The sequence below is a fragment of the Oncorhynchus mykiss genome, chromosome 14 (assembly GCF_013265735.2).
Source record: "Oncorhynchus mykiss isolate Arlee chromosome 14, USDA_OmykA_1.1, whole genome shotgun sequence".
Classification (NCBI taxonomy): Eukaryota; Metazoa; Chordata; class Actinopteri; order Salmoniformes; family Salmonidae; genus Oncorhynchus; species Oncorhynchus mykiss.
In genome coordinates this window covers 14163258-14176943 of record NC_048578.1, presented here as the reverse complement: position 1 = coordinate 14176943, position 13686 = coordinate 14163258, and the positions used below count along the sequence as shown (strand labels likewise).

Sequence of the window (13686 nt, the reverse complement as noted above, 5' to 3'; positions counted from 1 at the left end):
GTGAATTAGATATTTCTGTATTTAGTTTTCAATACATTTGCAAAGCTTTCTAAAAACATGTTTTCACTTTGTCATTATGGGGTATTGTGTGTAGATGGGTGTGAACACACAATTCAGTCTGTAACACCACAAAATGGGGATTAAGTCAAGGGGTATGAATACTTTCTGAAGGCACTGTGTACAAAGCAGTACTCTGCATGACCTTGAAACAAATGAGTTGGACAGTTGACAGGTCTTTATCTTTTAGTATTTTTTCAAAACTGAATTGGGAGGTTACCCTTAGAATGTACAAAATAAACAAAACAGAACAACTTGAGTTTGGACTCAGCGTGTTTTTTTGTCCTTCTCCTCCCCAGAACCCTGAGACGCTAACCAGGAAGATCAAGTTGTGGGACATCAACGCCCACATCACTTGTCGCCTGTGTGAGGGGTACCTGATAGATGCCACTACTGTCACGGAGTGCTTACACACTTGTGAGTACCTGCCGATGGAACTCATACACAGTCTTCAGATAGTAACACTGCTCTTGTATCTTTATGAGGGCTTCATGCATAAGGTTTCATACAAGAATATACATTTTCGGTGTCACAATAAAGTGTAATTATCACAACAATCAAGCAAACCTCCCCACAAAGTAGTTGTAGTAATGATAGAGATGTATTTGCGTGAATGTCAGTGACAACTCAAGTAATGTAGTAGGTCAGTCATGCCCTAGAGGGAGCCATTGTACCACACGTGGAAAGTCTTCATTTACCAAATGTCAATGTAGAGTGTACAGTAGGTAGCTTTAATCATAATCCTCTGGTGAAAATGACTTTCTCTCACACACCCCCCTCAGACATGAAGCAACGAGACTCACATTGTCCGAAAAGCTCTCTCTCCAAAAAGCTTCACTTTTTTAAAACCTAAAAAGATAGGAGAACAAGGCATCCATAATGCTGATCATGGAAGGGGCGTGTCTCTCTGGGTGTCTTCCAGTCTGCAGAAGCTGTCTAGTGAAGTACCTTGAGGAGAACAACACCTGTCCCACGTGCAGGATTGTCATTCACCAGAGCCATCCACTGCAGTACATCGGGTGAGTGAGCAGCCTGGACATTAAACCACTTTCCCCTTACCCGCTCAGTGTTGGGTTTCATCAGTGTGCGGCACAGAGACCCACCACTAGGGGGCAGCAGCACTGTCCAATGAACAATGTATTTAGTCATTAGGCATATGCCCCTATTTTAATGGAAAGGCCCATCTCGGAGTAGTTGTTTGTTTCAAATAAAAAGCTCATGAATGCCAAACATTTAAACAGGTGAAAGATACATCAGTGCATTCTTTTTTTTAAACACAAATCATGGAACAGGTTCAAACTAGGTGAGAGAGGCAGAGATCAAAACAACTTCAACTACTACTGGTGCTGAGAGGATGAAAACACAAGCAATCTAACCAACCATATTTCATGCAAATACTTTTGGGCTTATGATGAACTGATACAGTTGTACTACGCTAATATATATGTATATGTGTGTGTGTGTGTATATATATATATATATATATATATATATATATATATATATATATATATATATATACAGTGCCTTGCGAAAGTATTCGGCCCCCTTGAACTTTGCGACCTTTTGCCACATTTCAGGCTTCAAACATAAAAATATATAAAACTGTATTTTTTTGTGAAGAATCAACAACAAGTGGGACACAATCATGAAGTGGAACGACATTTATTGGATATTTCAAACTTTTTTAACAAATCAAAAACTGAAAAATTGGGCGTGCAAAATTATTCAGCCCCCTTAAGTTAATACTTTGTAGCGCCAGCTTTTGCTGCGATTACAGCTGTAAGTCGCTTGGGGTATGTCTCTATCAGTTTTGCACATCGAGAGACTGACATTTTTTCCCATTCCTCCTTGCAAAACAGCTCGAGCTCAGTGAGGTTGGATGGAGAGCATTTGTGAACAGCAGTTTTCAGTTCTTTCCACAGATTCTCGATTGGATTCAGGTCTGGACTTTGACTTGGCCATTCTAACACCTGGATATGTTTATTTTTGAACCATTCCATTGTAGATTTTGCTTTATGTTTTGGATCATTGTCTTGTTGGAAGACAAATCTCCGTCCCAGTCTCAGGTCTTTTGCAGACTCCATCAGGTTTTCTTCCAGAATGGTCCTGTATTTGGCTCCATCCAACTTCCCATCAATTTTAACCATCTTCCCTGTCCCTGCTGAAGAAAAGCAGGCCCAAACCATGATGCTGCCACCACCATGTTTGACAGTGGGGATGGTGTGTTCAGGGTGATGAGCTGTGTTGCTTTTACGCCAAACATAACGTTTTGCATTGTTGCCAAAAAGTTCAATTTTGGTTTCATCTGACCAGAGCACCTTCTTCCACATGTTTGGTGTGTCTCCCAGGTGGCTTGTGGCAAACTTTAAACGACACTTTTTATGGATATCTTTAAGAAATGTCTTTCTTCTTGCCACTCTTCCATAAAGGCCAGATTTGTGCAATATACGACTGATTGTTGTCCTATGGACAGAGTCTCCCACCTCAGCTGTAGATCTCTGCAGTTCATCCAGAGTGATCATGGGCCTCTTGGCTGCATCTCTGATCAGTCTTCTCCTTGTATGAGCTGAAAGTTTAGAGGGACAGCCAGGTCTTGGTAGATTTGCAGTGGTCTGATACTCCTTCCATTTCAATATAATCGCTTGCACAGTGCTCCTTGGGATGTTTAAAGCTTGGGAAATCTTTTTGTATCCAAATCCGGCTTTAAAATTCTTCACAACAGTATCTCGGACCTGCCTGGTGTGTTCCTTGTTCTTCATGATGCTCTCTGCGCTTTTAACGGACCTCTGAGACTATCACAGTGCAGGTGCATTTATACGGAGACTTGATTACACACAGGTGGATTGTATTTATCATCATTAGTCATTTAGGTCAACATTGGATCATTCAGAGATCCTCACTGAACTTCTGGAGAGAGTTTGCTGCACTGAAAGTAAAGGGGCTGAATAATTTTGCACGCCCAATTTTTCAGTTTTTGATTTGTTAAAAAAGTTAGAAATATCCAATAAATGTCGTTCCACTTCATGATTGTGTCCCACTTGTTGTTGATTCTTCACAAAAAAATACAGTTTTATATCTTTATGTTTGAAGCCTGAAATGTGGCAAAAGGTCGCAAAGTTCAAGGGGGCCGAATACTTTCGCAAGGCACTGTATATATATATATATATATATATATATATATATATATATATATATATATAATACCAGTCAAAGGTTTGGACCTTGTAGAATAATAGTGAAGACACCAAAACTGCGGAATAACACATATGGAATCATGTAGTAACCAAAAAAGTGTGAAACAAATTCAAATATATGTTACATTTGAGATTCTTCAAAGTAGCCACCCTTTGCCTTGGTGACAGCTTTGCACACTCTTGGCATGCTCTTCACCAGCTTCATGAGGAATGCTTTACCAACAGTCTTGAAGGAGTTCCCACATATGCTGAGTACTTGTTGGCTGCTTTTCCTACACTCTGCGGTCCAACTCATCCCAAACCATCTCAATTGGGTTGAGGTTGGGTGATTGTGGAGGCCAGGTCATCTGATGCAGCACTCCATCACTCTCCTTGGTCAAATAGCCCTTACACAGCCTCGAGGTGTGTTTTGGGTTATTGTCCTGTTGAAAAACAAATGATAAGTGCAAACCAGATTGGATGGTGTATCGCTGCAGAATGCTGTGGTAGCCATGCTGGTTAAGTGTGCCTTCAATTCTAAATAAATCACTGACAGTGTCACCAGCAAAGCACCCCCACACCATCACAACTCCTCTTCCATGCTTCATGGTGGGAACCACACATGCGGAGATCATCCGTTCAGCTACTCTGCGTCTTAGAAAGACATGGCGGTTGGAACCAAAAATCTCCAATTTGGACTCATCAGACCAAAGGACAGATTTCCACCAGTCTAATGTCCATTGCTCGTGTTTCTTGGCCCAAGTAAGTCTCTTCTTATTTGTGTCCTTTAGTAGTGGTTTCTTTGCAGCAATTCGACCATGAAGGCCTGATTCACGAAGTCTCCTCTGAACAGTTGATGTTGAGATGTGTCTGTTACTTGAACTCTGTGAAGCATTTATTTGGGCTGCATTCTGAGTTGCAGTTAACTCAAATGAACTTATCTTCTGCAGCAGAGGTAACTCTGGGTCTTTCTTTCCTGTGGCGGTCCTCATGAGAGCCATTTTCGTCATAGCACCTGATGGTTTTTGCGACTGCACTTGAAGAAACTTTCAAAGTTCTTGAAATTTTCTGCATTCACTGACCTTCATGTCTTAAATTAATGATTGACAGTTGTTTCTCTTTGCATATTTGAGCTGTTCTTTCCATAATATGGACTTCGTATTTTACCAAATAGGGCTATCTTCTGTATATTCCCCCTACCTTGTCTCAACACAACTGGTGTGCTCAACCGCATTAACCTCTTGAATCTAGGGGGCACTATTTTCATTTTTGGAAAAATTACGTCCCCAAAGTAAACGGCTATTTTGTCAGGACAAGATGCTAGAATATGCATATAATTGACAGCTTAGGATAGAAAACACTCTAAAGTTTCCAAAACTGTAAAAATATTGTCTGTGAGTATAACAGAACTGTTATTGCAGACGAAAGCCTGAGAAAAATCCAATCAGGAAGGGACTCTTATTTAGAAAGCTCTGCGTTCCTATGCGTCCCTATTGAGCAGTGAATGAGATATCAACCATATTCCTTATTCTATGGCTTCCCTAATGTGTCTAGTGTCACAATACATAGTTTCAGGCTTTTATTTTGAAAAATGAGCCTAAACGTCAACATTGCGTCAGTGGTCAGCTGAAGTCTCTCAGAGTGTTTGGTGCGTAAAGGACAAATGCGGCCATTGTTTCTCTCTCTAAGAAGCCACCAGTCCCGGTTGATATATTATTATTTGAATTATTTATTTGATTATTATTATTGAATAGATATTTGAAAAACACCTTGAGGATTGATTATAAACAACGTTTGCCATGTTTCTGTCGATATTATGGAGCTAATTTGGAATATTTTTCGGCGTTGTAGTGACTGCAATTTCCTGTCGATTTCTCAGCCAAACGTGAAGAACAAACGGAGCTATTTCGCCTACAAAAATAATATTTTGGGAAAAATGGAACATTTGCTATCTAACTGGTAGTCTCGTGAGTGAAAACATCCGAAGCTCATCAAAGGTAAACGATTTAATTTGATTGCTTTTATGATTTTCGTGACCAGGTTGCCTGCTGCTAGCTAGTCATAATGCTATGCTAGGCGATCGATAAACTTACACAGATTTTACAGCTTTGGCTGTAAAGCATATTTTCAAAATCTGAGATGACAGGGTGATTAACAAAAGGCTAAGCTGTATTTCACTTGTGATTTCATGAATAGGAATATTTTCTAGTAATATTTATGTCTGTTGCGTTATACTAATTAGTGTCAGTTGATGATTACACACCCGGACCCGGGATGGGTAGTATCAAGAGTTAAGAAGGAAAGAAATCCCCCAAATGAACTTTTAACAAGGCACACCTGTTAATTGAAATGCATTCCAGGTGACTACCTCATGAAGCTGGTTGAGAGAATGCCAAGAGTGTTCAAAGCTGTCATCAAGGCGAAGGGTGGCTACTTTGAAGAATCTCAAATATAAAATATATTTAGATTTTTTTAACACTTTTTTGGTTACTACATGATTCCATATGTGTTATTTCATAGTTTAGATGTCTTCACTATTATTCTGCAATGTAGAAAGTAGTCAAATAAGGAGAAACCCAAGGAAAAACCCTTGAATGAGTTGGTGTGTCCACACTTTTGACTGGTACTGTATATATATATATATATATATATATATATATATATATATATATAACATTCCTGATACGTCATATTCTCCCAAAAATGAAAGGTATGTGTCATCATCGAGCACATTGCATATTTAAGCGAAAGGTAATTGAAGCTCCATCCACCCCCACGCCCCTGTGCATTCAAGGGTTCTGTCAAAAAGTTGTCGCACCTTGATGTGTTTAGGCGAGTCAAAGTTTGGCTACCGCCGTGGTAAGGGGTCGGCTCTCGCCGGCCTTGGGGAGAGAATCAGCTAATTGTGGTCCTGAGCAGCAAATAGATGGAATGACCTTCACTCCAGACGGCAGGAACACCACATATATTTCCAGGGTCCTCGTGCCATCACAACACACCCCACTGGGTCCTGTTAGTCACAATGCTTTTCAGCTGTTGAAATAGAGTATGGTCACTGCTGTGCTGGGCAGTGGTTGAGGCGCTGTGTTTAGCTGTCACTCTCGCTGTTTAATGGTAAATGGTGTTCACACATCAAGCATATGCTGCTGACATTTAGGAGGTGTGTATGATCAGCATTTATGTATTTCATCTTTTTACAAATCGAATGATCTTACCTGTCTCGTCAACATCAGTTACAGTAAAATAAAAGCTTCCGAACAAGACCGAGTAAGCAGGGTATAACATATCTTAAACTGTCAGTATAAATTGTTAGATTTCTCATTTCTAGATTTCATCTCTTTTCCTCTAGCCATGACCGGACAATGCAAGACATTGTCTACAAGTTGGTGCCGGGGTTACAAGAGGGTAATTATCTCATATTGGCTTATCTTCTTCCTTGTCCCTTCACCAATAACATTAAACTTTCACTATTATTCTCTGCCCATACACATCTCTCAACCCTGTTTCCTTACAATCTGTTTGTAAAGTGAGATTGAGGCGGAGTTACTGAATAACTAACATCCCAAAGCACATAGCCCTGGAATATCTATCAAGGATTTGACATGTGCATTCACTGACGTATCTGAGGGACTGTAATGAGAAAAATACTGCTCCATATCAGACTTAAAGAATCCCTAGTGACAGGCACCTTCAGCCAAAGCAAGGCCTTTAATTCTCCCTTGTGTCTCTCTCTCTCATTCCCTCCTCCCCACTCCTGCAGCGGAGATAAAAAAACAAAGAGACTTCTATCAGAAGCTGGGAATGGAAGTGCCCGGGGACATCAAAGGAGAGCTGTGCAGCATGAAACATCTAGATCCTCAACGCAATGGTACAGCCCAGCTCACCCTGCCGCAACCCAGGCACACACATCTCATCATATCCGGCCTCTATTTTCCTCCACTTAGTATCACCTTGTTTCTTGATTCAGCCCAACCCAATCAGTGTGAGAAAGTGGCGGTGGCTGTAATGCACGGCCGCACTCCATCCCAGCCCGACACTGAGGGTTTTTGTAAACGCGTGCCCAGAGGGTCGTCACAGAGCAGACCTAATCGCTTGCTTAATAACCTTTCTGATTTCTTGTAATTAACGCTCAAATGGAAGTGGAACTGCTCTCGTGCTACCCCCCCCCCCCCCCCCCCCCCACTGTCGCTGTAGGTTGGGCTGAGGCATGGCTAACACACTTACATTGACAGAATCCTAGCAGAAATTAAACCCTTGTCTGCACTCACTGCCCAGCAAAACAGAGATAGTGTGGAGCTCGTGGGCTAATGACAGACGGCAGCTCCTGCTCCCAGATTTCCTGAGAGCCAATCCCCGAAGCGGGGAATGACATGAGCGTGCTAATGGATGCATCTATAATGGCACCTTCACTTCAAGGGCTCAAAAAGGCTTTCACTGTCATATTTTTGTTCTGTCTATTTCTCTCACTGTTGTGTTCTCTTTCTCTTACTTGTTATCTCTCGTTTCGTCTTTCTTTCTTCCTCTCTCGCTCTTTCTCTTTCACATGCCGACACTTTACGACAATATCCTCCGTGAAGACAAATACAGTGCCTTGCGAAAGTATTCGGCCCCCTTGAACTTTGCGACCTTTTGCCACATTTCAGGCTTCAAACATAAAGATATAAAACTGTATTTTTTTGTGAAGAATCAACAACAAGTGGGACACAATCATGAAGTGGAACGACATTTATTGGATATTTCAAACTTTTTTAACAAATCTAAAACTGAAAAATTGGGCGTGCAAAATTATTCAGCCCCCTTAAGTTTATACTTTGTAGCGCCACCTTTTGCTGCAATTACAGCTGTAAGTGGCTTGGGGTATGTCTCTATCAGTTTTGCACATCGAGAGACGGAATTTTTTTCCCATTCCTCCTTGCAAAACAGCTCGAGCTCAGTGAGGTTGGATGGAGAGCATTTGTGAACAGCAGTTTTCAGTTCTTTCCACAGATTCTCGATTGGATTCAGGTCTGGACTTTGACTTGGCCATTCTAACACCTGGATATGTTTATTTTTGAACCATTCCATTGTAGATTTTGCTTTATATTTTGGATCATTGTCTTGTTGGAAGACAAATCTCCGTCCCAGTCTCAGATCTTTTGCAGACTCCATCAGGTTTTCTTCCAGAATGGTCCTGTATTTGGCTTCATCCATCTTCCCATCAATTTTAACCATCTTCCCTGTCCCTCTTGAAGAAAAGCAGGCCCAAACCATGATGCTGCCACCACCATGTTTGACAGTGGGGATGGTGTGTTCAGGGTGATGAGTGCCTTGCGAAAGTATTCGGCCCCCTTGAACTTTGCGACCTTTTGCCACATTTCAGGCTTCAAACATAAAGATATAAAACTGTATTTTTTTGTGAAGAATCAACAACAAGTGGGACACAATCATGAAGTGGAACGACATTTATTGGATATTTCAAACTTTTTTAACAAATCAAAAACTGAAAAATTGGGCGTGCAAAATTATTCAGCCCCCTTAAGTTTATACTTTGTAGCGCCACCTTTTGCTGCAATTACAGCTGTAAGTGGCTTGGGGTATGTCTCTATCAGTTTTGCACATCGAGAGACGGAATTTTTTTCCCATTCCTCCTTGCAAAACAGCTCGAGCTCAGTGAGGTTGGATGGAGAGCATTTGTGAACAGCAGTTTTCAGTTCTTTCCACAGATTCTCGATTGGATTCAGGTCTGGACTTTGACTTGGCCATTCTAACACCTGGATATGTTTATTTTTGAACCATTCCATTGTAGATTTTGCTTTATATTTTGGATCATTGTCTTGTTGGAAGACAAATCTCCGTCCCAGTCTCAGATCTTTTGCAGACTCCATCAGGTTTTCTTCCAGAATGGTCCTGTATTTGGCTTCATCCATCTTCCCATCAATTTTAACCATCTTCCCTGTCCCTCTTGAAGAAAAGCAGGCCCAAACCATGATGCTGCCACCACCATGTTTGACAGTGGGGATGGTGTGTTCAGGGTGATGAGCTGTGTTGCTTTTACGCCAAACATAACGTTTTGCATTGTTGCCAAAAAGTTCAATTTTGGTTTCATCTGACCAGAGCACCTTCTTCCACATGTTTGGTGTGTCTCTCAGGTGGCTTGTGGCAAACTTTAAACAACACTTTTTATGGATATCTTTAAGAAATGGCTTTCTTCTTGCCACTCTTCCATAAAGGCCAGATTTGTGCAATATACGACTGATTGTTGTCCTATGGACAGAGTCTCCCACCTCAGCTGTAGATCTCTGCAGTTCATCCAGAGTGATCATGGGCCTCTTGGCTGCATCTCTGATCAGTCTTCTCCTTGTATGAGCTGAAAGTTTAGAGGGACGGCCAGGTCTTGGTAGATTTGCAGTGGTCTGATACTCCTTCCATTTCAATATTATTGCTTGCACAGTGCTCCTTGGGATGTTTAAAGCTTGGGAAATCTTTTTGTATCCAAATCCGGCTTTAAACTTTTTCACAACATTATCTCGGACCTGCCTGGTGTGTTCCTTGTTCTTCATGATGCTCTCTGCGCTTTTAACGGACCTCTGAGACTATCACAGTGCAGGTGCATTTATACGGAGACTTGATTACACACAGGTGGATTGTATTTATCATCATTAGTCATTTAGGTCAACATTGGATCATTCAGAGATCCTCACTGAACTTCTGGAGAGAGTTTGCTGCACTGAGTAAAGGGGCTGAATAATTTTGCACGCCCAATTTTTCAGTTTTTGATTTGTTAAAATTTTTTGAAATATCCAATAAATGTCGTTCCACTTCATGATTGTGTCCCACTTGTTGTTGATTTCTGACAAAAAAATACAGTTTTATATCTTTATGTTTGAAGCCTGAAATGTGGCAAAAGGTCACAAAGTTCAAGGGGGCCGAATACTTTCGCAAGGCACTGTATGTTTTTTAGATGGTCAACAAGTTATATAAAAGCTAATTCACTGAGAAAAATACATTCTCTGTGACATGTCGTACTCAGATTAGCCCACTAGTTTCTCTGTGACATGTAGTACTCAGATTAGCCCACCAGTTTCTCTGTGACATGTAGTACTCAGATTAGCCCACCAGTTTCTCTGTGACATGTAGTACTCAGATTAGCCCACCAGTTTCTCTGGGACATGTAGTACTCAGATTAGCCCAACAGTTTATCTGTGACATGTTGTACTCAGATTAGCCCACCAGTTTCTCTGTGATATTTAGTACTCAGATTAGCCCACCAGTTTCTCTGGGACATGTAGTACTCAGATTAGCCCACCAGTTTCTCTGTGACATGTCGTACTCAGATTAGCCCACTAGTTTCTCTGTGACATGTAGTACTCAGATTAGCCCACCAGTTTCTCTGTGACACATAGTACTTAGATTAGCCCACCAGTTTCTCTGTGACATGTAGTACTCAGATTAGCCCACCAGTTTCTCTGGGACATGTAGTACTCAGATTAGCCCACCAGTTTCTCTGTGACATGTTGTACTCAGATTAGCCCACCAGTTTCTCTGTGACATGTAGTACTCAGATTAGCCCACCAGTTTCTCTGTGACATGTCGTACTCAGATTAGCACACTAGTTTCTCTGTGATATGTAGTACTCAGATTAGCCCACCAGTTTCTCTGTGACATGTAGTACTCAGATTAGCCCACCAGTTTCTCTGTGACATGTAGTACTCGGATTAGCCCACCAGTTTCTCTGTCACATGTAGGATTCATATAACCCACCAGTTTCTTGTCTTTAATACTCAATAATATCAGTGTTTACAATCAGAGCACTGTCCAATCGCCTTATTCCTAGAATTATTCCCAAAAAGGAAACAATGTCCACCTTATACTTAGTGTCATTGAGTTATTTTCAGATTGGCTGAAGGTGAATCGTATCCAATTTTCCCTCACTTGAACGGCAATCACTCTGTTTACACTTGAGATTATCTCAAGCCTTACCGCCAATCCCCTTTGGGATGGGCTGTGAAGAGCAAAGGGAGAACAATAGAAGATGGGCCCCAGTTCCATTGCCAATCAGAGAGAGGGAGAAAATGGCTGTCCACAAACAAGGGGCTACCTAATCAACTGAGCTCAGATAACGTCCCTCGTTTTGCCGTCACGGAACTGACTCAATTGACCCCGATTGGGAGATTGTCATGGCCCTTTCTACCAAGGTGTTTCCCATCACAGTGACCCAAATCGCTGGAGCCAACAATAGTATGTTTTGTTGAACAAGAGCTGGCCTCACCGCTCTAAGACTATGTTCCCCAGTTTAGCTACCCCGGTGTGTGTGTGTGTGTGAGTGTGTGTGTGTGTCTCATAGTAGGGACCATGTCTACCCCGGTGTGTGGAGAAGACTCTTTTCTCTCCTTCTCTTGCCAGTGACCATCAGCCCTTACTCCCTAATAACCTTTCTCCAGCTCCAACTCTCCATCTCCTTCCATCTTTTTGAGGAGAGGGTCAAATGGTTCCCTGAAGCCGATTTAAACCAAAGAAAGGTCTGATGTTAGATCCCCTCCCCTGGCACAATGGCAAATTAGTGAATGAATGAATCGGTTTGCCTTGATTAATAGGTGTCCTGTAATGGAGGGATATGCTTCGACGGTGGATAAGTCAAGTAAACTGCTTGACACTTTGGGCCACGTAATTGTCTAATAAATGTGCTTCTGCATGAATGGAGACTACAGTTGAATACAGGCCATTTAGTTAATTAGAAAGAAGCATGCCCTGTTTTCTGGCATCAAATGAGCATTGCTTGTGTTTAGCCAACAAAGAGAGCAGGCATGAAAGTCAATTATGTCTTGTCCACAAGATTAAAGGTAACACAGATTCTGAGTGTCGGTCACTCGTAACTGTCTGTGGTCATTTTGTAGAAAGCAATGGCTTGATGAAGTTACATTTGTTAATTTGTTGAAACATCCAAATGATGAATTTAATAGAAACGAAATAACTTTGGCTTAATAGTCTCTATTACCACTAACTGTTACTTCCCTCATTGGTTGACAACAGGCGAGGTGAAAACAGAGAACACAGACAAAAAGGAAACGGCGGAGGAGAAACCGGAGGAGGATAACGATTATCACCGCAGCGACGAGCAGGTAGGTGCCCTTCCACCACATGCCCCCTTCATTTCCTGCAGGACAGGAAGGAGTCATCTCCAAGCTCATCTTTCATTTCCTATGTCTGGATGGCATGAAATTACGAGCCTCGTAATGCAAAGTGTAATCTAATCAACATTCCCCTGGGTAATAGGTAATCTTTTGTAATTATCAGTTCACAACATGCTAGGCCTATGGTTGTTTTGAGTCGTAAATTTACAAGTAGACAACCCAGCATGACACACATACAGATAACCCATTCAAAATGGGCGACGGTTTTACATGAATTCCATCTTGATGTAATTTGTATTCAGGTAACTTCTCAGCCCTGTGCATGATATCAATAATGCATAGAGGGCTTTTATTGTAGCTGCATGTTGCCGTCGTATCCACAAACAGTCATTTCAATAAAGGAGCCGTCGCACACTCGTCACGACTGTATAGCTTTAGGAGATTTGGCTGTTTACCATTTAGCCATTGTCCCTACAGAGCAATGAGCAACATGTCAGTTTTTGAAAATATGCCCGTCCACACCCAGCCAAGCGGCACGTCGTCTACGCTTGGCTGGGAGATTGAACCAGGGGTCCAAGGTCCCGCTCTTTTGGTATTCAGCAGAGGAATGGAGTGTGGAAAGAATAGCTAATAGGGCAGCTGTAGCTAGGCTCTGTAGATAGAATACAGGGAGGGGTGAACTGCTGTCAAGTGTCAGGTGAGACACAGGAGAGATGGAGAGGGTGAAATGGAGACAGTTGAGGGGAGGATGTGAAAAAGAGATAAAATAAAACAAATATTTGGAGGGTAGATAGAAGGTCTATAAGTCACGGTGGATGAGAGAGTCTGCTATGAAATTGTGGAGGAGAGGGAAAAGACGGCGTGAGTGAAAAAGAGAGGATGGAAGGAAGGAGGTGAAGAGAGGAATGAGAGACAGGAGATTAGGTTAATGGAGAGTGAAAGAGAGGACACAGAGGAGGGAGGTCGTACAGAAAGGGTTGATAACAGAAAAGAGAAGGAAAGAGGACAGAGAGGAGAGAGGTCGTACAGAAAGGGTTGATAACAGAAAAGAGAAGGAAAGAGGACAGAGAGGAGAGGTCGTATAGAAAGGGTTGATAACAGAAAAGAGAACAGAAGGAAAGAGGACAGAGAGGAGAGAGGTCGTACAGAAAGGGTTGATAACAGAAAAGAGAAGGAAAGAGGACAGAGAGGAGAGAGGTCGTACAGAAAGGGTTGATAACAGAAAAGAGAAGGAAAGAGGACAGAGAGGAGAGGTCGTATAGAAAGGGTTGATAACAGAAAAGAGAAGGAAAGAGGACAGAGAGGAGAGAGGTCGTACAGAAAGGGTTGATAACAGAAAAGAG

The 13686-nt window shown here is 41.8% G+C and overlaps 1 protein-coding gene across 2 annotated transcripts in view; it reads left to right on the top strand.

Moving 5' to 3' along the window:
• Window positions 1–13686, top strand: part of LOC110488874 (polycomb group RING finger protein 3) — a 43633-nt gene that overhangs the window by 16346 nt on the left and 13601 nt on the right. For both annotated transcript variants that reach the window (XM_021561310.2, XM_021561311.2), the window contains 5 exons: window positions 357–474; window positions 980–1076; window positions 6583–6638; window positions 6994–7101; window positions 12243–12331. In XM_021561310.2, coding sequence (XP_021416985.1) covers window positions 357–474; window positions 980–1076; window positions 6583–6638; window positions 6994–7101; window positions 12243–12331 — 468 coding nt within the window. The remainder of the gene's footprint in view (window positions 1–356; window positions 475–979; window positions 1077–6582; window positions 6639–6993; window positions 7102–12242; window positions 12332–13686) is intronic.